The sequence below is a fragment of the Bombus bifarius genome, unplaced genomic scaffold (genome assembly GCF_011952205.1).
Source record: "Bombus bifarius isolate JDL3187 unplaced genomic scaffold, Bbif_JDL3187 scf7180000008008, whole genome shotgun sequence".
NCBI lineage: Eukaryota > Metazoa > Arthropoda > Insecta > Hymenoptera > Apidae > Bombus > Bombus bifarius.
In genome coordinates, this window is record NW_022884386.1 from 3,929,984 (window position 1) to 3,953,599 (window position 23,616).

At 35.9% G+C, this 23,616-nt stretch overlaps 5 protein-coding genes across 11 annotated transcripts in view; 2 read left to right on the plus strand and 3 right to left on the minus strand.

Annotated features, from left to right (window-relative positions):
- Positions 1 to 9,383, minus strand: part of LOC117206837 (MAP7 domain-containing protein 1-like) — a 207,777-nt gene extending 198,394 nt beyond the window's left edge. The window contains exon 1 of one of the 6 annotated variants that reach the window (XM_033446542.1): positions 9,236 to 9,383. In XM_033446542.1, the coding sequence (XP_033302433.1) occupies positions 9,236 to 9,281 (46 nt within the window). In that variant the 5' untranslated portion in view covers positions 9,282 to 9,383. Of the gene's footprint in view, positions 1 to 232; positions 364 to 9,235 lie in introns of those variants that run through there. The other 5 variants (XM_033446547.1, XM_033446553.1, XM_033446543.1 and 2 more) reach the window with 5 other exon arrangements.
- A 299-nt stretch (positions 9,384 to 9,682) lies between these two features.
- On the plus strand, positions 9,683 to 12,600 carry LOC117206845 (acetyl-CoA acetyltransferase, cytosolic). The gene is made up of 8 exons (XM_033446565.1): positions 9,683 to 9,818; positions 10,374 to 10,495; positions 10,730 to 10,842; positions 11,103 to 11,302; positions 11,387 to 11,616; positions 11,686 to 11,874; positions 11,938 to 12,100; positions 12,176 to 12,600. Exons 1-8 carry the CDS (start codon positions 9,770 to 9,772, stop codon positions 12,292 to 12,294), a joined length of 1,185 nt encoding a protein of 394 aa, XP_033302456.1. The 5' UTR covers positions 9,683 to 9,769; the 3' UTR covers positions 12,295 to 12,600.
- On the minus strand, positions 12,536 to 15,581 carry LOC117206844 (5'-nucleotidase domain-containing protein 1). Its single transcript, XM_033446564.1, has 2 exons — positions 15,231 to 15,581; positions 12,536 to 15,161 (listed from the first exon to the last, which is right to left on the minus strand). Exon 2 carries the CDS (start codon positions 14,567 to 14,569, stop codon positions 13,088 to 13,090), a length of 1,482 nt encoding a protein of 493 aa, XP_033302455.1. The 5' UTR covers positions 14,570 to 15,161; positions 15,231 to 15,581; the 3' UTR covers positions 12,536 to 13,087.
- A 116-nt stretch (positions 15,582 to 15,697) lies between these two features.
- Positions 15,698 to 19,158, minus strand: LOC117206841 (transforming growth factor-beta-induced protein ig-h3-like). The gene is made up of 14 exons (XM_033446560.1): positions 19,007 to 19,158; positions 18,546 to 18,810; positions 18,348 to 18,446; positions 18,214 to 18,278; positions 17,992 to 18,137; positions 17,742 to 17,915; positions 17,371 to 17,671; positions 17,094 to 17,303; positions 16,881 to 17,018; positions 16,687 to 16,802; positions 16,425 to 16,615; positions 16,188 to 16,359; positions 15,999 to 16,121; positions 15,698 to 15,875 (listed from the first exon to the last, which is right to left on the minus strand). The coding sequence occupies exons 2-14, from the start codon at positions 18,653 to 18,655 to the stop codon at positions 15,720 to 15,722; spliced, it is 2,001 nt and encodes a 666-aa protein (XP_033302451.1). The 5' UTR covers positions 18,656 to 18,810; positions 19,007 to 19,158; the 3' UTR covers positions 15,698 to 15,719.
- Positions 19,159 to 20,204: 1,046 nt separating this feature from the next.
- Positions 20,205 to 23,451, plus strand: LOC117206842 (excitatory amino acid transporter-like). 2 transcript variants are annotated; one of them, XM_033446561.1, is made up of 10 exons: positions 20,205 to 20,411; positions 20,615 to 20,813; positions 20,875 to 20,965; positions 21,045 to 21,243; positions 21,312 to 21,522; positions 21,581 to 21,859; positions 21,976 to 22,209; positions 22,288 to 22,482; positions 22,555 to 22,689; positions 22,765 to 23,451. In XM_033446561.1, exons 2-10 carry the CDS (start codon positions 20,740 to 20,742, stop codon positions 22,970 to 22,972), a joined length of 1,626 nt encoding a protein of 541 aa, XP_033302452.1. In that variant the 5' UTR covers positions 20,205 to 20,411; positions 20,615 to 20,739; the 3' UTR covers positions 22,973 to 23,451. The 2 variants fall into 2 exon arrangements, with proteins under 2 accessions (XP_033302452.1, XP_033302454.1); XM_033446563.1 differs by lacking the exon at positions 20,205 to 20,411 and adding an exon at positions 20,441 to 20,457.
- Positions 23,452 to 23,616: the final 165 nt, after the last annotated feature.

The window sequence follows — 23,616 nt, forward strand, 5'->3', positions numbered from 1 at the left end:
TAGAAACTCTACGTCCGACAGTTTCTTCGTTTTCCATTATCGACTCGAACAAATACCTCTCCGAAATAGCACGAACTCGTAGATCGCGATAACCTTAGATCTTTGCAAACGATTCTTCCTTAAGGAACAAATAATGGCACGAGGTTAGAGATCAAGAAGCCGTGTCTCCTCTTTCCTTGCGGAATAGGACGAGTAGCATACGCGGAAAAATAACGTCGAACATGTGCCGTACCAACAGACGACTACTTTCTCGATTGTCTCGCGTGTCTCGAGAATGCGAGAGCGGGAATTCCGTCGGCTCGCGTCCTTGACTTTCGCGTGGAAGACGCGTAACTGGTTCGTCCCGCTCGTCCAGGATCGCGATGAACGAGATTCGTTCTACGACTGCGTGAAGCTGAGTGCGGCCTCCACGATGAATCAACCCCCTTCCCTCATGTCGAGTCGATGCACCATGCTTCCCCCTTCCTCTCTTTCGCCTTCTCGCCACCTCCACCCCCCCATAACCGCTTCGCGGACCTCTACTCCGCCCCTTCACCTTCGCGATTCTTTCACCGTCTTAGTAAACGTACCAACGTGGCCGTTGCGTCGCGACGCCAGGCGTCCGACCAACCAACACAACCCTGCTCCAAGAACCACGAAAACATAAATATTTCCCGTATACCTTTAATTTATTAATCGGAGAAGACGAATTAACTCGCCGCCCGATTTCGCTCAGTTTTCTCGAAGATAACGAAGGCCATAAAATAAGTCTATTTAAAAATAGAATTGCCTTCCTATCGCCTGTAATTTCTTTATTTATAGATGTCCTATTTTTTTACTGTGTCGTTTCATATTTGTTTTAAACAAATTACGTTCCATTTACATTTAAAAGAACTGAAATTCAACTAAAACTGATTTTCTTTGGTATCTATGTATTGATTCCATAATTGTAATAATGTCGACAGTGACGAGGGAATCCGTTTAACAGATTAATCCACAAATTCCTTTAATGTTCTACTACTCATTCACTTTTCCCCTCGCACGTCAAACACACGCACACCTATACATATATCTAGAGACGGAGGTAACTGAATGTCTGCCAGGATCAATGAACCGTTCAACAATTGTTTCGCCTCCAGCGAAATCATACGACGCATAGAACAGCTATCGATTCTCTAATAAACGAGAAACATTTATAATTCTTCGATGGGCTATTAAAATCGCCAAAAGTCTAAGAATCTAATACTCGATCGAGTAGCACACAACGCAATAGAAACTTTAGATGAATTTATTCGTTATATTCCAATGCATTATCCTGAATTTCTAATAAAGTAAATTAATTGTTGTAAGTTTCTTAAATCGCTCCTGCACTGTTCGAAGGAAGCGTTGGTCCTCTCTAGCGTTACCCATACGCACCAAACATTGGAAAGGTTACGGAAAAAGCCAATTGAGATAATTCAAGACAGAACATTACTGGCGGAATTTCTGTTAGGCCGAGTGCTATAGGAAGACGAGGGAAGGATGCATACAGAAGGTACGAAGGTTGCGTACCGTCTGCGGATGCAGGCAGCTCTTCTTTTTTCAGTCGAGCCCTGGGACATCGTGTGACGACACTAAACAGGCAACGTGCCAACGACTGAGTCAAGCAATGCGTCAAGAACGCGCGCAGGAAGCACCTAAAAGTTGGAGAATCGTGGCCCCGTCCCTACGACACGCGACATCTGGTCGGTTTTACGATTCCTAGGAATTTTGTATCGCCAGCCCTAACGAAATATATGTATATCGTGCACGATATATATACATCGATTTTAAACAAAACGTCACGTTGCCGGAGAAAAATATTTGTACATTGAAGTTAAGTATGCTCGAATATAACGCGAATGCTTCTTCTATTCACATTCTGACTATCCACCGGCGAGACTATAATTATCACATGCCTGAGGTTCGTAGGCTAACACGTTCAAATCGCCACTCTTATTCAGCTTTCCCTAAATATAACTTACGTAACGAGAACTAGCTTCAGTGACGCGCGATATCCAAACTTTCCGAAACATAACAGTCACGCAGAATTTTGGCAAAAAATATGATTTCCTCTGCGATGCATTATTTGGACAACGTATAAACTAAGGTTTTTAGAAATATTTATTAATCCTTAAAATCCGTGATTTCCAGCTGAGCTTATTCCTATGACTCGAATTTATTCAACTTCCCGCTATTTTCACGTTCCACGTCAAAGTTACTACCAGTTTCACAGTCATTTTAAATCGATACTAGCTTAATCGACTAGATAATCGTGTACACACTCAGACATGTAATCGATAAAGCGTAGATTAAACAGAACTTGGTTAAGATCGTTGTAAATTTCCCAACGTTCTTCTGAATCATCCTCTGCAAACAAAAATACATATTGCAATGATAAGACAAACTTTTACGAACCTTTCGCTTCAAGATCATCAAGTAAGAATTCGCGTGGATGACGAATGATTGAGAATAGAGAGGACGTTTCTGCCAGAATAGTGATAGCAAGAGCGACACGATTCAGAGAAAACACGAATAGACTAGGGCCCATGGTGGAAATTTGGCTGCGCATGGCAAGAATATATGCTGTACGTGTGAGGTCTCCAAGAGCACATATGATTGAGAAACAAAATCGTTGAAGAGTTGAGAGAGAACCAAAGCTTAAGAGATCCTGGTCGTGTTAATCTGATTATTATTTTCTCAAAATTATTACACAATTCTATACATTTTCGTTGCTTTTCAACGAATATAAAACATTAAATGTATATATTTTTTTCTTTTTTCGATTTAACCTATTGTATTAACTGCGAAGTTCAGTTTGAAAACTCCCTTACGGGGTGCGCAAATAAAATCAAGCAATGACGAGTATACACGTCGACCGCAGAGTAAATGCTCCTATCATAAAATTTAACAAAAAAGTAAAGCAAAAAGAGGAATGATTACATTTTTATTGGATAAAATATTAACGAATCATTATTGGAAAAATGTATTGTTATTAAAAACTTAAAAATTGCCAAAAAATTATAAAGTACACAAAACAATTTGAGAAATAGCCGATGCATTGGGGAAAATAATCAACTCAATTTACAAAAAGCAGTACATTATAACCGAGCATAACCGATATACCAAAGAGGATAATCAAATAATCAAACCTTTTTATTTAAGCACACTTTGAGTTTTTATACTAAATGCTAATTTTTTTCTTTTTACACGACGAGTATACACGTCGAACGGAGTTAACTAGTTAAAAAGATACTCGTATCAAAACTTCCATCGAAGCTACGAAATTTGTACAAGTTCCTATTTAATTCTGCATATTTTAATCCCTAAGTGGGCAGTAATTAAACGACAGTCATTATAGAGTTAAATTGTTATTATCTCCATCTTATCGTTATATGTATAGTTCCTATTTTATATTTAACGAGTGCGAAATCTGTCCGCGGTTCTGCGATCATACAATTTCGTTCCAAGGAGTAACGAACGAATACAGTGGGCCGATGACACAGAAATCGTCAAAATTAAGTCCGAGTTGAACAGACGCAACACGTGAAAACGTGGAGTATATGGGTTTCTCGAGAGACATCGAACTTTTCTCCGACGATTTCTCGTGGGGCCTGGCCATCAAGAGATCGCATCCACGCTGCATACCGCATGATCCACGTGCGTTACCGTGGAAGGAAAGTTCCGGTTAGTCACGTACACTGTGTGACGCATGCGCCAATTTAAGCCGTAATAAATCGTACGAACAGCCAATTTGCTCGTTCTTCTATGCACCGAAGTCAGCGGTTCTTTCTACTTTCTGTAGAAATGACATCGATAATCATCTTATCTGGCTAGACACATTGATATCGAATACACTTCGATCGCGAACACATCGAGCGAATCGTGACGTTGAATTTTTACCACGGTCGCGATGATACTCGAAGAACTGGTATGATAGGCGAGATAAAAAAAATCAACTTACGTAAGCAGCGCCTCGATTGAGTCTATTAAACCACAGATTACAAATAATTGTCAATATAAATAAATAATGGATTAATAAGTTATTAACAGTTATCTGATTATACCAGGTCTATTATTATGGAACTCTGTATGTAAGTTTTACAGTAGAAGTACGGTTTGTAGCGTTGCTAAACACTACTCATGTTTATAAACATAAGAGCGGCGAAGAATTTATGGAATAACTTAGTGTTTATGTTTACCGCAAAATACTACATATATTTGAAAAGAGCGTAGTGTATTCTGTTTACTTACGTACAGAAGGATCGTGACACGACTTGTGAAAACGTTCTTGACAATTTATTTCGAGAACGTCCAATTAATTTCGAAAACATTTAAGTAGAAGGCAAACGCGAGAGTAAATTTTGCTAAATTAACGAAGCTCAAGACTATCGAGAAGATCATTTGCTCGAAAGGTAAGCTATCTATATGTAAACGAGGACGTATTGGTTCTTCTCCATAAAAATCGTTCGGTGACGAAGCAACTCTCCGACGAGATTCGACGTCGAAACAAAAGAGGTATACATTGTGGTGGATGAATTTGTCGCGACGATACTAAAGTACGTGTCCATTGCACGAAACAAACAAGTTAGAGGTACGAAAAATGCACGAAGTATCTATCAAATAGTAAAATATTATAATACTATAATATTATAATACAAAGCGAATTATTAACTTAGCATAACTTAGCGTAGACTAATATAACGACGCAACCGTGAGCAAAGATTGCGACGTTAAAACATAAGGCAGAATGACGAAACGATGCGTAAAAAATCGAATTCGTTATTACTCGTTATCGACGCTTACAATTACAGTCTTAATTACTACCGTGATTATCTCGCGAGTTTCGCTTTTTTCTCTCGCCATACCGAGAGATCTTCAGAGAAACGTCTAGAGCAAGGCAGGAAATGCTGATCGAAAACGGTGTTCGGTCAACGATTACGTAACGGTGTTAAAATAATTAGTGCATATTACATAGCGCAGCGTTACACTCGTAATTAGTATGGTCATCTCGTATGGAGCAGCTAGAACGAAGCGCTGATTTAGATCAGTGCAATAATACCTTGTGTGTCTAAGGACTATAACATACGGTGTATTCGTTGGAAAACCCGAAGGTATCGTCGAAGATCGAACGCGGCAAAGTAAGTTATAGAACAAAGTCGTAGAGATCGCATTCGCACAGGACAACGAAGAGAGGGCACGATATTGATTCTACTAAAGCACGAAGAACGCGCGTGGAACTGCGCCACGTCTCCCCGGACTAGGTACTTATCAATAGAATGGGACGATTTATTAAACGGTCAGAGCTAGAGCCTCCCCTTCCTTTACCGATTCAGTGTCGGACAAATGCCGACTAATTTAAAACGTTCTGCATCGTTTCCTGTTTATACCATCCCCCACGTGGCCGTGGCAAACCATCGAAACTTTACACGACACAAGGACACCGCGCGCTCTTCGTTCCCCGTTCGTCCTAAATATTACACGATATCTACGCTAAGACGGTGAATGTCACGAAATTAACCATGAAATTCAAACAAAACATTGATCTTGCGTATCAAAGGAAGAAAATACATAGGTGGAACAAAGATAAGGCTCGTCAATGAGCCTGAATGAATAGCGTCTATTTACATGTCAGAACGAAAGGACAGATTATCAGCGATTCTGCTTAACAGTAACTGGCGCGTACTTTCGCGCGTACCAACCATTCGAACCACTAAAGTGGAACGAGACGAGGAGCATCATTTGCAGCACGCACGCTGTCGAGCCCTCGAAAGTCGATAATTTGCTCGTTTAAGGATGCGTACGATGTGTACGAATCGGAGGGTTAAAAAAAAAACTGAACGGAACCGAGAACGGGATTGAAATAGGGAGAAAAGTTATTTCAGCGGTTACTACATCGTGGCTTGACGTTGAAAACGCGGCTTCTGACCACGCCAAAACAATGATGTACCGTTACCGAACGCGGTTCTACGCCACCACGAATAAATAAATGCAACCTACTTGAGTATCCTCCGTCATCTGTTGCATCCTGTGACCGGCTCATAGCTTATTTATGTTAGAGAAAATATCGAAAGACACAGGAAAATGAGGAAACGAATGCGTAGAGATCTGCTGACATTTCAAAGGCTGTCTGTGCGTATTCGACTTGCATTCGAACTGTACTAAATGTGTATGTGTATAGAGGCAAATATTAATAGAAAATATAAAAGACGCTCGATATCGCGTTGTTTTTGCTATTGCCAGCACGTACCATGCGCACGGATGGGACGGCAAATAGAGCAGATCAGCGAAGAATATCTATCGAGGCTTCGTTTATTGACGCCGCATCACCGCGTGGAAAGTCACGTTCATATTATAATACGAGTACTCGTGCCTCACATAATACTCCTGACATTCATGCAACCGCTAACGGGGTCGGATGGTAATTTCGGATTATGATTTAATTGTGTATAATTCTGCATTCGTTACCGCTAATTAGGAAGAACAAATTTGACCAATCAGATCGCTGGACCGTGATTTAAACTTAGACGGTCTATTCGCTAATTAACTATTCCCTCGATTAGGTTATTGCAGGTCGTGGATGAATTGAATATTACAAGAAAGGATACATCGATGAGTACATTTTTGTTCATTTCCTGATCTTAATAACGCTATGTAGAGATTTTAATACGGCATAATTGGAGATGGAAACAAGCTGTTAACTATATTTTAAAAATAGCTGATTAACATTATGGTGAGATACATTTTTAAAATTCTGAAGAGTTACAATTTTGGTAACATAATGTACAATATACTGAATTTTAAAAGTTCCCTATGAAAAATAAGAACTTCTCCTGTAGTCTCCGATTTAAAAAACTAAGATATTTGTGTCACGACAAATTTTAAAATGGATAAAGTTAAATATTCTAATATCTTCCTCCGAGCCGGAAAAAGATAATTTACGTGGCGATTATTAACCAGGCTATTAGTAAAATTGAGAACGCTACCGACTCATAAACCCGACGACCTTATTTTCGAACTATTCGCTCGCGGTTCGTAGACCTTCCTACGCAATATACGAACACAAATGAATACCTGGTATCACGTGCAGATGAACACCGAGAACAATTTGGAAAACCTACGTTATTACAGTAACTAACGTTCGGTTTCCAATAAAACCGGAAACATGTGCATTCGTAAACTAGCATTGAATAAACAACACCCGTTAAAATTCCCACCAAGACTATGTACGTATCTAACGTCAGCTGACCGATACGATCCAACGATAGGGTTTTAGATTTCATAAAGATACGTGTAAAGCGGATAATTAAAATTATTTCATATACAAATAGAATCTTAATTTGAATTCAAATATTTTCTTTCCAAGCTCTAAGATTAACTGTCAGTATATCTCGATTTGAATATTGCATTATACATGGCCTCGTTAAGAACCTTAAAAAATACAAAAGAATAATGGCATCAAGCATATAATACATATTTCAAAAAATCAACAGTAAATACATAACCAGAGCACGCGTGACTCGCTAGGAAAATTGAAACGGCACACGAGTAAAATACTTAGCGAGAATATTGATCCGTTAGTCTGCATAAGATCGTTATCATCGCGATATTTCTGGAATATCAGTGGAACGAACAACGACAAAGAAGTAGCCGAATGGATTTAGCGGATATTAAACGGAAAAATATTGCGAGGAACGGAGGAACGGAGGAACAGAGTCACGCGAGGTCTGGGAGCGCCACATCTTAGAATTTACGCCGAAATTAATTGTTCGCCGATATCCTTGGTCTTCGCCAACATGTACGCTAGAACTGATCCATATTAAAAGCACAACCGAGGAGAGACGTCCAGAAGAAAATTCTAATAAAGACGCATGGGAACTGGTTCGACGAGCACCGAGGCACACGGGTGCAGGACTAGCCGCATAATACCGCGACGCATGTAACAGTTAATCGCATTATGTAGCAGAGACGAGCAGAAATCACGATTGATCACTGTGCGAGGCTAATCGCGCCGGTTGATCGTTCTACTCTATGATCCGTATACGATTTATGTTTAAAAGTATCGTTCCCACGAAAAAAAGAAAGAATTACCCATTGAAGAATAGAGAAACAACGATCGATATACGGTGGAAGCCAATGGAATGCCGATAAACAATAATCACGTATCGAGCAAACGACTGGTTCGCTAATTTACATATACATACATTCACAAATGACAATATTAAACACGCACTAGTCTGATAAACATACACTAGACCGAAGAAACGAAGATTAAGAATAAAACGGTTATTGCTCTATATAGAGTAGTAGATTGCTAAATTGTCGAAAGATACACCACGTGTTACTATACACAGTAATTTTCCCCGATATCAAAACAAAGCTAAGAACTATCTCAATGTGCGCGTAATTATCGTACTCTTATCAAAGTTGGAAACAAGAAAATGTGCAAATCAAACAGTATGTAAACGTCGGCGATACATCAAGTGTCACGTAACGGCAATCGATCATAGAGATATTTCTGTCAAAGAAAAATTTATAGTGACATCGTGCATTTATTGCTAGACGATTACGATCTAACCACGTTGCGCCTTCGAAACCATTGGAACGTTCGCTTCCCGTTGCTGATGTTCCCAAATACCGAGATTGAAAACCTAACCCATGGACAACACGCGCACGCTAGAGAATCGGTAGGTGTTATAGACGAATCAACCGGCAATAAATTCGCGGTAAGAGATAACGGTAATCTCGAGTGAGATTACTTCAACGACGGTGCGAATTGCAAGGCCGTCGGCGTATGACCTTAATGAGTAACAAGCATAGCGCTTAGGCGGACACACGAGAACGAGCACGGTATTCTGTCTGCTCGCACGTACTGAACACTGTACAAAGGGTATCGTGCAACCGAATGTGCACGTAGCCTGTCAAAAAGTGGCATGTTTGGCTCCGGTTGAACGTGACGTCGCGTTGACACACACGTTCCTGTCAACGTAACCTAGGTTAACTATCCGTGAATAACGTGAATATCGTGAGAGACACGGGAAACAGGCCCGATTCGTTAGTATATTCACGTCGATTTTCGCGATCATTCCTCCTGAACACCGTGCGTGCAGATGGCGTGATTTTTATCGCAACTACGGATCATATCGTCTGTCCGAGATCACCGACACGTTCGCCGTGTATCGAGCTTTTATTCTAAACGGTGATCACAAAAAATAAATCGTGCAACTGTAATAAATACCTCGCTTTTCGACGAGCTCCGAAATCTCCTCCTTGTTGTCGGCCATCTTAGCACCAGTCACTATTCACAATGCACGCTGGGTAAAAACAAACGAGCACCACCACGACACCGCGATTGGTGGTTCAGCGCCACCTGTACGCCGAATTAGAAGTCAGTCAGCCGATGACGTTGGTCAGGAACGTATCACATCTAAGGCAGTAGAGGTTCGGATATAGATCAAATAAAGTGCTGGTTCAAATAGCGAAGTAAAACATAATAAAATAATTAATCTGATAATTGATTGCAACTTGATTGCAGTAATACTAATTTTCATCGTCATATTGATTTAAAAGTATCAAAAACCATTCATCGAGACGCGGAACTATCTACCTAAAAATGTGCCTACATTTCGATTGACACACTTTCAATAAGCCGTTACTGGCATATATTACTATATAATACTTCTTCTAACTTATTTCCGTTATACTGGATCGTGGCGGTAGTCTTCGTTCAGTTCTTCGCAGGTTTACACGTATTTTTTAATAAGTTTTCAACATGAGCAATAGCGACGTTGTAATAATATCGGCGGTCAGAACACCTATAGGTATAAATTTATTCCTTACAAGTTTGAATGATATAACGGTTGAAAATAATAACATTTATTCTATATTATACTAATAACTCAGTTTAAATGTCATTATACACTAAAATTTTCAATTCGCAATAATTTTTGTTATACGTAATAAAAGCGTGTTTTATTAAAAAAGCACATCATTTACTGTTTTCTTGCTATTTTAGTTATGTTCTAACAAATTAGATATCTTTTCATTTAAAAATACATCATACATCTGCACATTCGTGACAAAATTATTCATATCATTTTTCTTAAATGATATTGATCTAAAATGCAAAAGTTGTATATAAATCATAAGCATATTATTATGATATTGCTAATTTCCATATTCTGCTTATTTTCATCCCTATATCACTACTTTTATATTGCTTTTATTTCTGTATTTTATTCTTATTGCCTCTACCATATAACATAAAATCATTAGAACTTTAATCAATTAGATTAATATAAATTAGATAATAGATTAGACAATATAGATTAATATAGATCTTCTTATTATTTTATAAAATACTTCATCATTTTTAGGGTCGTTCTGTGGTTCTTTATCATCATTGAAAGCATCAGATCTAGGAAGTATAGTTATTAAAGAGAGTCTTGAAAGAGCTCATATTAAACCTGTGGATGTTTCTGAAGTAATACTAGGACAGGTAATCTATATTAATAATTAACTTCGATGTTTATATGCATTAATTATTTTAAATTATTCAGTATGTAAGTATTTTTTGTCAAACATTAATCAAATACTAATTCCTAAATCTACAAAAAAACCTGTGATAATATATAAGATAATGTATATATAATTCTTTTTGATATATTAATAGCTGAACATAAACATAATAAAATTAATTATTTTAAAATATACGTAAGACTTCATTGTACAGGTATTGACTGCAGGTCAAGGACAAAATCCAGCAAGACAAGCAGCAATGAAAGCTGGTCTTCCTATATCTGTACCTGCTTACCTAATTAATATGCTATGTGGTTCAGGTTTAAAGTAAATACAGTTTTGCAATTCAAATCTTATTTAGTTGTACAATATCATGCATATTATTACTTCATGACCACAATTTTTTTAAAAAATCTTGATCTTCTCTTAGTCACGTTACATCATGCATATCATTACTTTATATAATGTTGTCATACTAAAAGTAGTATTTTAATGAAGTTCTTATAATTTTTAACTTATTCCATATGTTGCAATATGTCCAATTGCAATATCTTCTGAATAAATTTTACAAAAAAACACGTTTTCAGAGCAATCTTGAATGGTTACTTATCTATAAAAGCTGGAGAGAATCAAATAGTTGTAGCTGGTGGTCAAGAAAGTATGAGTCAATCTTGCCATGCATTATACCTTAGAAAAGGTGTAAAACTTGGAGATTGTAATTTAATAGACACTTTATTAATCGATGGCTTGATAGATGCATTTCATGGAATTCACATGGGAGTAACAGGTATAGATTGTAATTGATACATCTCTATCATATAAAAATTATTGTATTACGATTGTATAATTTTGTGAATATATATATGTACAGCTGAAAATATTTCTAAAGACTACACTGTAAGTAGAAAAGAACAGGATGAGTATGCAGCTAAATCTCAACAGAAGGTAGAAGCTGCAATTACTGCAGGCTATTTTTCCAAGGAAATCATTCCTATAACTGTACCTACTAGAAAAGAACCTATTATTGTGGATAAAGATGAATACCCTAAGTTTGGAACAACTGTAGAAAGTCTTCAAAAATTAAAACCTGCATTTCTGGAAGTATGACTAATTACATATTTTTTTTCGTAAATTGAAATACTTCGTTATATAATAATTATACATTGTCAGGCTAAAGGTACAGTTACAGCTGGTAATGCTTCTGGCATCAATGATGGAGCAGCAGCAGTAGTTCTTATGTCTGCGGATACTGCTATACAAAAAGGACTTTCCCCATTAGCTAAAATTGTTGCAGTAGCTGAAGTTGGAGTGGAACCAAGAATTATGGGCATAGGTCCTGTGCCAGCAGTTGAGTTAGTGGTTAGTAAATAAAGTTTAGTTACGATATGTAAATTCATGTAATGAAAGAGATGAATATTTTAGTTACAAAAAGCAAAGTGGACAAAAGAAGAAGTAGATTTATATGAATTAAATGAAGCTTTTGCAGCGCAAGCTATCGCTTGTGTAAAAACTCTTGGTTTAAATCCAAACAAAGTTAATATAAACGGTGGAGCTATTGCTTTAGGGCATCCTATTGGTGCATCTGGTATGACAGCAAAATCATAATAATCGAAAATATTATATACTTGTAGTATTCTTGTTAATCTATGTTCTATTACAGGTGCTAGAGTATTAGTAACTCTATTGCATTCCTTAGAAAGAATTGGTGGAAACAAAGGTGTTGCAGCCTTATGTATTGGTGGAGGAATGGGAATAGCAATCGCTGTTCAAAGAAAATAACAAATACTTTATCCAAATAGGTATTACATTTCATTAATACTTGTGCATTATTATTTTGCAACAAAATACTATGTGGGTGTGTCACATAATATTTTTATTATCTTCTTGGATTATTATGATGAAATATTTCTTTTATTACACATTTATTAAATCATTAAAAGTTTATATATTATTACAACAAATATTAATTAATATTATTCTAAAAAATATACAAGGCCATAATAGGAAGTTGAGAACATGCTTTTATAATACTATTTATTTTGTATCATTATAATAAGGTGTTGACTAATATAATTAAATAGATTTACTTTGTCTATATTTACTTATATATCAGTTATTGGCAACTGTACTTACAATTTGTACAAAACAATCATTTTTATGCTAAATTTGTACACTATATTATGCAATATAGGTTTATATAGAAGTTATTTTCGTAAATGGAAAATGTAATTGTTAATAAAAATATAAAATTATTAATTTGTTATTAATTAGTTTTATTTTTGTTCAATCTCTGCTCTGCCTTTTTTCTATCTTCTAAAATTTTCTCCACTGCTGCTAGCCCCTCTCGGTGTTTTTGTTCAGTATGTTTTGATTTAAATGTACGTTTAGTACGTGCTACATCCCTTGTATGCACTAGCAAATGTTGCAATTGTTCCTTGATAGCTGGTATAATACGTATCTTGAATTAAGAATATATTATAAATATGGTACTAATATGTTATAGCACGCAAGTTAACATAAAACTACAAAACTTCTGTTTGGGGGATAATAAATTGGGGATAAATTTATGAATTTAAAACGTAGATATACTAAACGGTACTGCAGGATAATATCCATCATATTTCTTTCCATCTTTATAAAAACATAAGTAAGATTCTTCTAATGGCTGTTGAGCTATTAAATCTATATCAGGTATGCAAAGTTTTGAGTATTTTTTTATAACATGTCCCCATAATGAGTCCATATTAATGTTAGGATCTTTCAAACAAAAATAAGAGCCCCAAAATGTTGAATTTAATACTTTTTCATGGGGATGTGATAAGTTTTGATAAACCATTCCCTCAGACATTTGTTCCTCAATTACAGCTACTGTATCACATTGTACATATGAATTTGGTACATAGATATCTTGCAAAAGATTATCACCAATATATACATAACGAGGATTTTGTTTTCCAGATACATTTTTAAGGAATTCAGTAAGTCCTTCCCAATTACCTTGACTATATATACCACCTCGTTTTAAATCTTTACTTTCTATGATATTATTACCTTCTTCATTATTTACAATATCAAGAAAAGGACGTTTTTCAATGAAAAAAGCAGGTTTCTTTGCATAACAAATTACAATATCAAATAGAGATTTCCAATCTTCTCCAAGAGCATAAGTAGCATTAAAATCAACAAAATCAACATTTGATCCAGTGATAAGGAAAGTAATACGATGTCTTTTTAATTCTTGAAGCCATGTTATAGTTCTTGCAGTACATTTATGCATATATTTATGAGGATTCTCTCTGAGGCTAGGAAAAAAGTACCCTCTGTTCATTTTAAGATGATCTCTGTTATACATTTCAATCAATCCATCCAACATATTAGGCCAAACATTATATGCATTCAAAGGTCCTCCTTGTTCTTCATCAAGTGTATCTATCAATCTTGCAAAAATTAGAGACGAAGAAACATCAAAATAATCTAACAAACTTCTCATTTTCATTGATAAAGGACCGTTCCATGTGGATAACATGTCATTACAAAAAGCATCTGTAGTCTCCCATCTCTGCCCAGGGTATATCTTTTTGATTTCTTCAGTACTTAATAGATTACTTCCATGGCATGCTCTTTGAATTATACCGTCAGCATTTATTCTAAGTATATTTCCTCTTTCAAAATCTAAGAATAATCCTTTTTGCATAAAATCTAAATCTTTATCTTCTAATGGCTTTAACAAATATTTGGAGTTGTACCCCTTTTCTGTAACTAAATAATTGGCTAAAGTTTCATATGTCAAGTGTACTATGTTTGTCACATTATAACGCAAAAGTGTATTGTCTAAATCAAATCCAATACAGTCATAATCAAGGAACTTAAATGCACTCATGTTGACTTGTGTTGATGGACTAATTGAGGCTGTTGTAGAATAATATTTCAAATTTATATGAGCCCGAAAATGTGTGAAAAATTTTAATTTGTCACCAGTGTTATACCACAAAATACTTTGCACTTGTGAATAAGATGCTAATGATTTGTAAAGCAGATGCCAAGATTTTATCATTTCTCTTATTTGTTTGTATGTATATGTTCATATACAACTAAAGCACTTAACACATACAACATACACGACACATATCCATTTTTATTAGTAAAGAAACAATGTTTACACAAAGATAAAATCATTCTAAATTTATACTTTAACTTTCCGTTATCTGATATACAAGCAACCTATAACTTCAAAAGTACCTAGACAACGCAATAATAATATACATAAACGCAACAACAAAGTGATACCTATTTTTTTGTAATACTCATCCCGTAAGACATTTTATGTAAAACTTTCATACAATAACAAGTTTAATGAATTTAACAGAGCATATTTTAAATAATGTACAACGTACAATATACATTCGACAATTGCAATAAAATAAAGTTGACTCGTATTCATTTACAATATCATTATCAAATATTAAATATCATGTACTACAATTAAACTAAAATGTTACAGTAGGACTTATATTTTAAAATTACTTACTTTTGGTGGAATATGAACGAACCGGATATTTCTTGCTTGCACAAAGAACATGTCGTAACTGTACGAGTCTCCCCTAGGGTCTGTGAAGATGCAATCTCTCATTACGATATTCATGTAACTGCAAAAAAGCAAAAAATTTAAATAGTCCTAGGTCAATAATGATAACATGTAACGGAAAATTACTCACGCATCTGTGTGCTCTACAATTCCATAAACTGATGCTTCATTTCGAAGATCTATTGTCGTACGTTCATTTTGGACTGCTTTTAATAAAATGGCTAAGGTATTAAAATAGAAATACCGTTCTTCTTTTGAATCAGGAGCCATAATGCCATACAAGTACAAACATAATAATATCAATCTAATAATATACGCCGGCAGATATTTAGTAGAGTATGTGTTACAAGAAATATTTATACGTGTTACAAGTGTAGCCAACTCTATAAATATAACCAAAAGGAACGATGCCTTTTGAACACAGTTAACGAAAAAACGATTAAATAATCGAGAAATCATTTAAATTTCAATATTTATTGTTCCAAACGAATACATAATGCAGTACATAAGTGCATAACTTACTACATACTTTGTGAACTTTATATACATACACATATGTAGGTAAACATATAGTATCGTAATTATAAGTGACGTGAGTCAGTAATATAGATAGGTTTAATTATTTATCGTAAAGACAAGCTTTTCTTACAAATGGTCCATCATGTATTCTTCTATGACCATTAGGACATTGATCAGGTAGTAATACTGAGTTTATCTCGTGTGCAACTCCAGCTTTATTCAAAATGTTGCTCTTTACAAGAGTGGCATCATTTACCTGGAAGGAAAAATTATATTTTGCAAGGCATTTTATTATTTTTATTATTTTTATTTTTTTATTATTTTTATTATTTTATCATTTTATTATTTTTATTAAATCACTAAAAAACTATGTCCTTACCAAAATTCTGTTATTTTTTCTCATAATATTTATCGGGTTTCCTTTAGTTCTGACGGTATACTGTAAATCTGGCATGAAGCTTTCAGCAAGTAACATATTATCCACGATATGATTTTGTAGTGTCTGAAAGTGAACAACGAAAAACATTTTTAATTGAATCAATCAATTTGTTCATAAAAATAGTATTACCTTTGTTAGATAGTTTCTGTCTTCTAATAATTTTTGAAGTTTGGCATTTCCTAACTGTTTAAATGCTTTATCCGAAGGAACGAAATATGTACACGAAGAATTCGCGCGCTTAAATTGGTCATACATTTGTGGTTGAATGCCTTTAATTCTTTCCATAGCGTCTAACCAAATACTGTAACAATTTTCCATTTATATTTCTCAGAGTCTTGGAATTTTCGTGTACAGGAAAAGAATTACCTGAAATTGCCTTCTTTTCTCAAAATATAATCTAAAGATTCTTCTGCTGGATGTAAAATGTGACTTATAATGTGTAAAACGCCATTGCTGCATTCTCTATCAGCTTTCATAATTAATGCGTTTTCTATTCCAAAATTACCACGATAAACTTGGAAGCGTAATGGAACTCCTATTTCAAGCGTTCTAGCGATCTATAATGAATTATAATCTTTAAAAGTTATTGAGGAATATATTGAAATATTCAATTTTACACTTAACTTACTTGATTGCTACTAATTTCATCGGTGAAATACGTTCCCGTAACTATATGATTAAGAACAAAGTTCCGAGCACTCTTTTGATTTCTTTGCAATTCTACAAGTTTCTGATTTGATAAAGCTATAAAAGAGCATCTTATATTAAGAAACAAAATACGTTTGTCTAGTTTTGTCAAGAATAAAGATCGAATATACATACAATACATTGCTGTCTCAGAGGGAGCAAACATTGTGAAGTGTTTCAAATGTCTCAAACTTTCTTCCAATTCAGCTGTTTTAATTATTTCTAAAAATTTAAATAATCCTTCCTCCTTGATCACATCCAAGATAGTTTTAGCTGCAATATGTTATATTCGCAATGAAAGATTCTTAGAAGATCTTCTTAAATGCCATTCAAGTAAGAATTATTTACCTCGATCCGGAAGTAACACACGATCAACAACGTAAAGTAATCCATTTTTTCCATGATACATTTCATTCCTTATATTTGCATTGTCTACGATGGGTCCATACGGACCGCAATTTAATTTTAGTTCTTGTCGTTGCATCGTGCTTGCATGATATTCCGAAATTATATTTGGTACGCATACAGGATGCGTTACGATATGATGAGCAATTAATGCTAAACGAAACAATATATTATACAGAAGAGAAAACTTACATAAATGTATTCGGCACAATTCAATTACCATTTAACGCTGTCGGATTTTCCAACATATCGGTCAATTGTCTTTTAGGAATATGATGAAAAGCTTGATCCGTGGGTGCAAAAATAGTACAGGGTACTTCACTGAATCTAATTCTATTTCCTAACTCGCTATTTTTAAGAGCTTTTGTAAATATTTCGAATCTACCGTCCCTAGAAGCGAGCTCGATTATGTCCGAATTTTGTGCCAAAGCAAGATCCAAAACTCCGTCGATAACATGCACAACTCCATTAGTGGCAACTTGATCCTTGCGAATAATTCGATGACAATTCACTGTTTCCATCTGTGAAGATGGAAGCGTTTATTGAACAATTGTGCATATATAAGCTTCTACGATTCAACATGTTACTTACTCCACTGGAAAATTTGTTGATTCTTAAAACGTTTCCTTGTAATCGCGATGGAATTAAAAGATTTGCTTGCCATTGATTTGATAATACGCGTCTGTCTATTATATGATTCGCGATTAAATTTACATATCTGTTACCGCCGTATTCTTGGTGAATACCTTTTACTTTTAAGTAGTGCTGAAAAGGAAAATGATTAAAACATATTAGATGATATATTAGATGATTACACATCACATATTTTCGTTAAACATACATCAAAAGCATCATCGGATGGTACGAATAACGTTAAGGGTGGTCCACTGATCATTTCTTCCGCAAAGGACGAACTTTCGATTAATTTTGCAAATTTCGTAGCACCCACTCGTCGCGTTGTTTCTATGAGATTTATTAATGGTTTTACTGAAAGGGATAATAAAAATGTAATTCAGTTTGGAGACGAATATAAGACTCGATAATATGCAATTGCATCTATTACCTCCTGTGCATCCAATATATCCAGGAACTCTATAATATCCTGCGCAGCATTCGTATCTTACGAATCTGCGAAGCGAATGAAAGCAGTAAGGTATTCAAATATGTGTCATATCTAAAAAGTATAATTATACTTACGTAGGCTTGCCACAAATTTTTCGAGGATTCCACTGTTTGCTTTCAGTGTAATAAGCATAGCTTATGTCATCGTTTACTTCTACGGCGCATACGTTAGGTCTACAGAGATTAGAAATATAAAACTAGTTTCATAAACATTTACTACTAATATAAATTTTAAAAAATACATATATATATATACAATTATGCAAGTATTACCCTTGTCTTTGCGAATTGTCAACCTTCCACCAAGAATTTCCTTGATACGCATAAACTGTATTAAACACCATTAATGATACGAATATTTTTGTTATAATTTCACTGAACATGTTTTCACTATGATGAAAATATTGGCACGATAAGATGAAAAGACTCGCGGCACAAGCGTAAGTTGCTTGGTCGAACAGAACATCTGAGAATGACTCGGTTCGAAATGCTTCGTATTTTAAGGGCTATGTTCTCCCATCCCATCTGGGAAATATATCTGTTAAAATGGATTTCGATGTTATCTACGTGAATTGATATTGAGAAATCTAGTACATGTTGCATTTCTCAATTTTTAGAAACCATTTGCATCGGGTAGATGAATTTTGCATATGTTAAGACTTGCATAGCAAAGTATTGCACATTGATATGCAATTTTATCAGAATATAAACTTTAAATGATGGATACGACTGACCTTGAAATGCCTTCGACATTCATATTTATCAATTTTTTTATGACACTATCTTCAACGGCGAAATTCACTCCTACGAAATACACGTTTTTTTATATTCACGATTTCTTGTTACGCATGTGTAGCAAAATATTAAACAGTCCCTCGAGGTGACGGATAACTTACTCTTGTATTGTACATCTGCTCTATGAACTGCTAGTGTTATGAACTATTAGTCTGTATATAGTCACTCATAGCCATCATTGCAAGAGAAATTGGGTTACCTTACAACGGATATACAAAGGGGCCCTATAAATTGGCCCATATCCTACATGCTTTCAAAATAATTCATTATGAACGTTCCAATTCGAATTTAGTAATCGCAGTGAAATACATCAGATTCCAATTAATTTCGAATTTCATATTGCATTTCAGTACGGATATATGTGGTTTATGTATAAATAGAATCGCATAATAATATGACGATGCATACGACTGTTAATGCACTTTCCATGATTCCATGAATTAACCAGGGCAACACAGATTCGAATTTCCCGTTAAAATAACATCAAGCAAGGGAAACTGATACGCGGCGTCCATTTTCGTAGATATGATCGTAATTTACTTTTCAGTCTAGCATTATAACACGATTTACGATGTTGCTTTTAATTCGATAAAATTAACGAGTCTTGCAAGTGGCATGTATATGTGGTACATAGCGTTTACGCCCACAACCACGCTTTTCTCTCGAATGTACTTTTGTACTTAGAACGTATTAACCTGTTAAGACGCAACGACGTCTTTCAAAGAGCTCCTATTTTATTTCAAATGCATCTTACATATAAGAAAGAGAAAACGTAGAAACAGATCATGCAACTACAATAGTAAATGTCGGAACGTTTCATAAGAGGTAATGCAACATTGTAATACATTTTAATCACTTCGTAAGGGGTTGTGCGTCAAGGGATGAACTGTTCAAGTTCTCCATTTAGAACAATTTAGCCGATGCCGTAGATCCAATAGAGACGGGTCTATTTCTGCGAAACAGACGCGCGTGGTACACATTTTTCTCCCTTCTGCTTATTCAGTGCCGTGCGACCCGTTCTGATGAGTGCCCTCTTCCTGTAGCCGACTATCTCTGTTACTCTCCGATCTGTCTCCCTTCACTCTTACGACGTTCACCCTCTGACCCCTCACGAGCTCTAATCAGCTTCCTGGATGGGGCATATTATCTGCGTGATGGCAGATCGTAACGACGCGATACCCAGCCAGGTCCCGGGTATTCGATCATACGGTAGTCACTCGGTAGTCCATTGCGCGTAAAAGACCTGCCAAGATCCACGGTTACGGATGCCATTTAGCTCGTTATACGATTTCATCGCATTGGTGCAGTGGTTCTGAAACTGTGCATCTGCTACTAAGGATTCAGGTGTGGCCTCCTATGGAAAATCTACTTTTCTACGTTTTAGCGCAGTGTCGATCTTCCATTATGCTTTTTAATATTCGCTTTTTAACTTTGATCGATTGATAAACGAGCCACAAGGACTCTGTGTTATATACGCATAAGAGAACGTGTAGTTCTTTAGTCGTTAAAGGGAATTTATACAATGACGATCTCTTTGGTTTGTACAGACATAGACGCCAGAGCGGTGGTAAGCCGCGGGATGAACGAGTACGAGTTCTCCGTCATCTTCCTCGTATACAGAGGAAGAGTAATCAAGAAGTCTTAAAAGTGATATATTACCAAATTGACCAAAATGTCTCTTGGAAAACGTATATCTGGAGCCGTCGCGGTCCTCAGAGGCGCTTCGGAAGTTAAAGAAGCACAAACGTAAGATTTGCGAACTGCTACCTTCTTCGCAGTTTGATTTTTTACCTAGAACAATTTCTAGGTCATGTTCCGATGAGATCGAGAAAATAACGACCGTGGAAGAAGAAAAGATTTGCCCCGATAAGAAGACACCGCTTGACAGATTACAACTAGTTAGTTGTATTCATATGTTTTTCTTCTTTCAACATTTCTTTTATATTTCATTCGAATTCTATTTGAACATGAATATAGGTAGTGGATTGGTTCGGAGAGAACACACTCTTGGTTCTTACGATCATTGGAGTGTTGGTGGGTCTTGTTCTTGGATTTCTTGGTCGATTAGCCAGTCCTTCGCCGCAAACCATTACTCTTCTCAGCTTCCCTGGAGAACTCCTTATGCGACTGTTGAAGATGTTCATTCTGCCACTCATTGTTTCGTCGCTTATCTCCGGTGATTATACAACATCCAATAAATCATTGCATTCAGCTAGTCTCTCTCTAAGTTATCCTTTTTTGTAGGAATGGCGCAATTAGACCCTAGGGGTTCGGGAAGAATGGGATATAGAGCATTGATATATTACACCGTAACGACCATTCTTGCGGCCATAGTTGGCATCGCAATGGTGCTTATAATCCATCCCGGTGATCCTAGAATCAAATCCACCATAACCGCGCCTAAGGCGGATATCGCAAAAATGTCTACGTTGGACGCAATTCTCGACATAGTTAGGTACGTGATATACACGATACAGATCGCATAAATCGTCATCGACGAATACCATTTCTAGAAACATGGTGCCGGAAAATTTGGTGCAGGCGTGCTTCCAGCAGGTGCAGACCACTTACGTGACGACGGAAGTGATTGCCATAGGAACAAATGAAATCAGTCAAGTTCTCCAGCCAACATTAATATACAAGGATGGAACGAACGTGATGGGAATGATAGTGTTCTGTATTACGTTCGGCCTTCTCGCTGGACAAATCGGCCCTCGAGGAAAATTGATGGTCGACTTCTTCGTGGTTCTGAACGAAATAATCATGAAGTTCGTCAGCATTATTGTGATGTGGTGAGCGATCGAGATACGACTTAATTTCCAGCCTGCTACGATTGCCTTGCTGTTTATCTGATTTGCGATTTGACATAAAGAAAAATCTAGAAAATTCGAGTATTAATATTATGCAGGTTCTCTCCGTTCGGAATCATGTGTTTGATAGCTGGTAAGATAATGTCGATCAACAATTTGGCGGCAACTGCTCAGATGTTGGGCCTGTACATGGTGACGGTCATCGTGGGCTTATTGATTCATGCTATAATCACTATGCCAGCGATATTTTGGTTTATAACTCGACAGAATCCTGCCGTGTTCTTCAAGGGTATGATGCAAGCTTGGATTACAGCTTTGGGAACGGCATCAAGGTACCTGATGATAACTTCTTTCTTTTGTTTGTAAATAAGCTTATGTAACCTGTACGATATATTTTTTAATGCCTTTAGCGCTGCAACTTTGCCTGTAACTTTCCGATGCCTCGAAGAAAACAATAAAATCGATCCACGTGTAACGCGATTCGTAGTCTCAGTCGGGGCTACAGTGAACATGGATGGAACGGCTCTTTATGAGGCGGTTGCTGCAATTTTCATCGCCCAAATGAATGGAATCTCGTTAGGAATAGGTGAAGTTATAACAGTCAGGTTTGTATGATCAATGTGACAGAAATATGCCCAGGTCTATTACTTACTTATGGTTCTCCTTCGTCTATATAGTCTCACAGCAACCTTGGCCAGTATAGGGGCAGCAAGTATTCCCAGCGCAGCTTTAATTACGATGTTATTAGTGCTCACAGCTTTAGGTTTACCGACGAACGACATTTCTCTATTATTTGCAGTTGATTGGATGTTGTAAGTCCATTATTTATATTCATATACGACAGGCGACAGAAAACCAGATTCAATAACGTATCTTATTATTCGAAGGGATCGAATCAGGACTTCGATCAACGTTTTGGGTGACGGGTATGGAGCTGGAATAGTTTATCATTTGAGTAAACACGAACTGGAGAAAATGGATCAAGAAAGGAAATTAGAGGGTCTTGAAATGGGGACACCTCTTGAGGACATTTCAGAGAGTTGTCAACGCGAGAGCGTACCTGCTCCTGAGGAAAGTTCCGAAACAAAGATTTGATTTGGAGGAATATTGATCTTCTTCCGAACACTCCCTTTAGCTCCTTGTACGGTAACATAAAAGAAAACTCTGCTCACTCGCACGACCAAGGAATTATCACCACGGTATCGAATGGAATTGGTAGAAATGAAACTTTATTTTCTCACTGCCAACAAAGTTTTGGATTTTTGATCAAATAAAAATTGTTGATAAGTTACAAATGTTTTAAGACTATTAAAAAAAATATTGTCAAACTATTATTGTTATACAGAGTGTAATAAAAATGTGAGCATGTTAAGTACAAAATAATATCATTCTGAACTGTTTTCTTGTGGTATATTGCAATATATTAAGTACTGATGAAAATTAATTGAAAATTGTATTGTACAAAGGATTAAACGTAGCTTTTATGTATGAACTGAAATGTTTAACTTGTTATGAGATTATGTATGTGTTATCATTTATTCATTTTAATAATCGAATAAAGAATTTTATTCTAACTATGTTTTGAAAAACTGTGTTCAATAGATTGTTATTGTATTAGATAATTCATCCTTGGGATTTTACAATGCTTTGTTAACATTGTTTATATACCATGTTATTTATTATATGTATATTATAGAAACAGAAGAATAAATACAGAATAACTGCATTTATAATTATTA

What these genes read in the sequence shown, in the direction of transcription:
- LOC117206845 (XM_033446565.1), top strand. Translation starts at nt 9,770, where the DNA reads ATGAGCAATAGCGACGTTGTAATAATATCGGCGGTCAGAACACCTATA. An exon ending in AATTCACATGGGAGTAACAG is followed by an intron (nt 11,303 to 11,386) that starts GTATAGATTGTA and finishes ATATATGTACAG; the next exon opens with CTGAAAATATTTCTAAAGAC. An exon ending in TGCCAGCAGTTGAGTTAGTG is followed by an intron (nt 11,875 to 11,937) that starts GTTAGTAAATAA and finishes TGAATATTTTAG; the next exon opens with TTACAAAAAGCAAAGTGGAC.
- LOC117206844 (XM_033446564.1), bottom strand. Translation starts at nt 14,569, where the DNA reads ATGATAAAATCTTGGCATCTGCTTTACAAATCATTAGCATCTTATTCA.
- LOC117206841 (XM_033446560.1), bottom strand. Translation starts at nt 18,655, where the DNA reads ATGTTCAGTGAAATTATAACAAAAATATTCGTATCATTAATGGTGTTT. An exon ending in ATATATTGGATGCACAGGAG is followed by an intron (nt 18,138 to 18,213) that starts GTAATAGATGCA and finishes TATCCCTTTCAG; the next exon opens with TAAAACCATTAATAAATCTC. An exon ending in ACAGAAACTATCTAACAAAG is followed by an intron (nt 16,122 to 16,187) that starts GTAATACTATTT and finishes GTTCACTTTCAG; the next exon opens with ACACTACAAAATCATATCGT.
- LOC117206842 (XM_033446561.1), top strand. Translation starts at nt 20,740, where the DNA reads ATGTCTCTTGGAAAACGTATATCTGGAGCCGTCGCGGTCCTCAGAGGC. An exon ending in GCAATTCTCGACATAGTTAG is followed by an intron (nt 21,523 to 21,580) that starts GTACGTGATATA and finishes TACCATTTCTAG; the next exon opens with AAACATGGTGCCGGAAAATT. An exon ending in GTCAGCATTATTGTGATGTG is followed by an intron (nt 21,860 to 21,975) that starts GTGAGCGATCGA and finishes AATATTATGCAG; the next exon opens with GTTCTCTCCGTTCGGAATCA.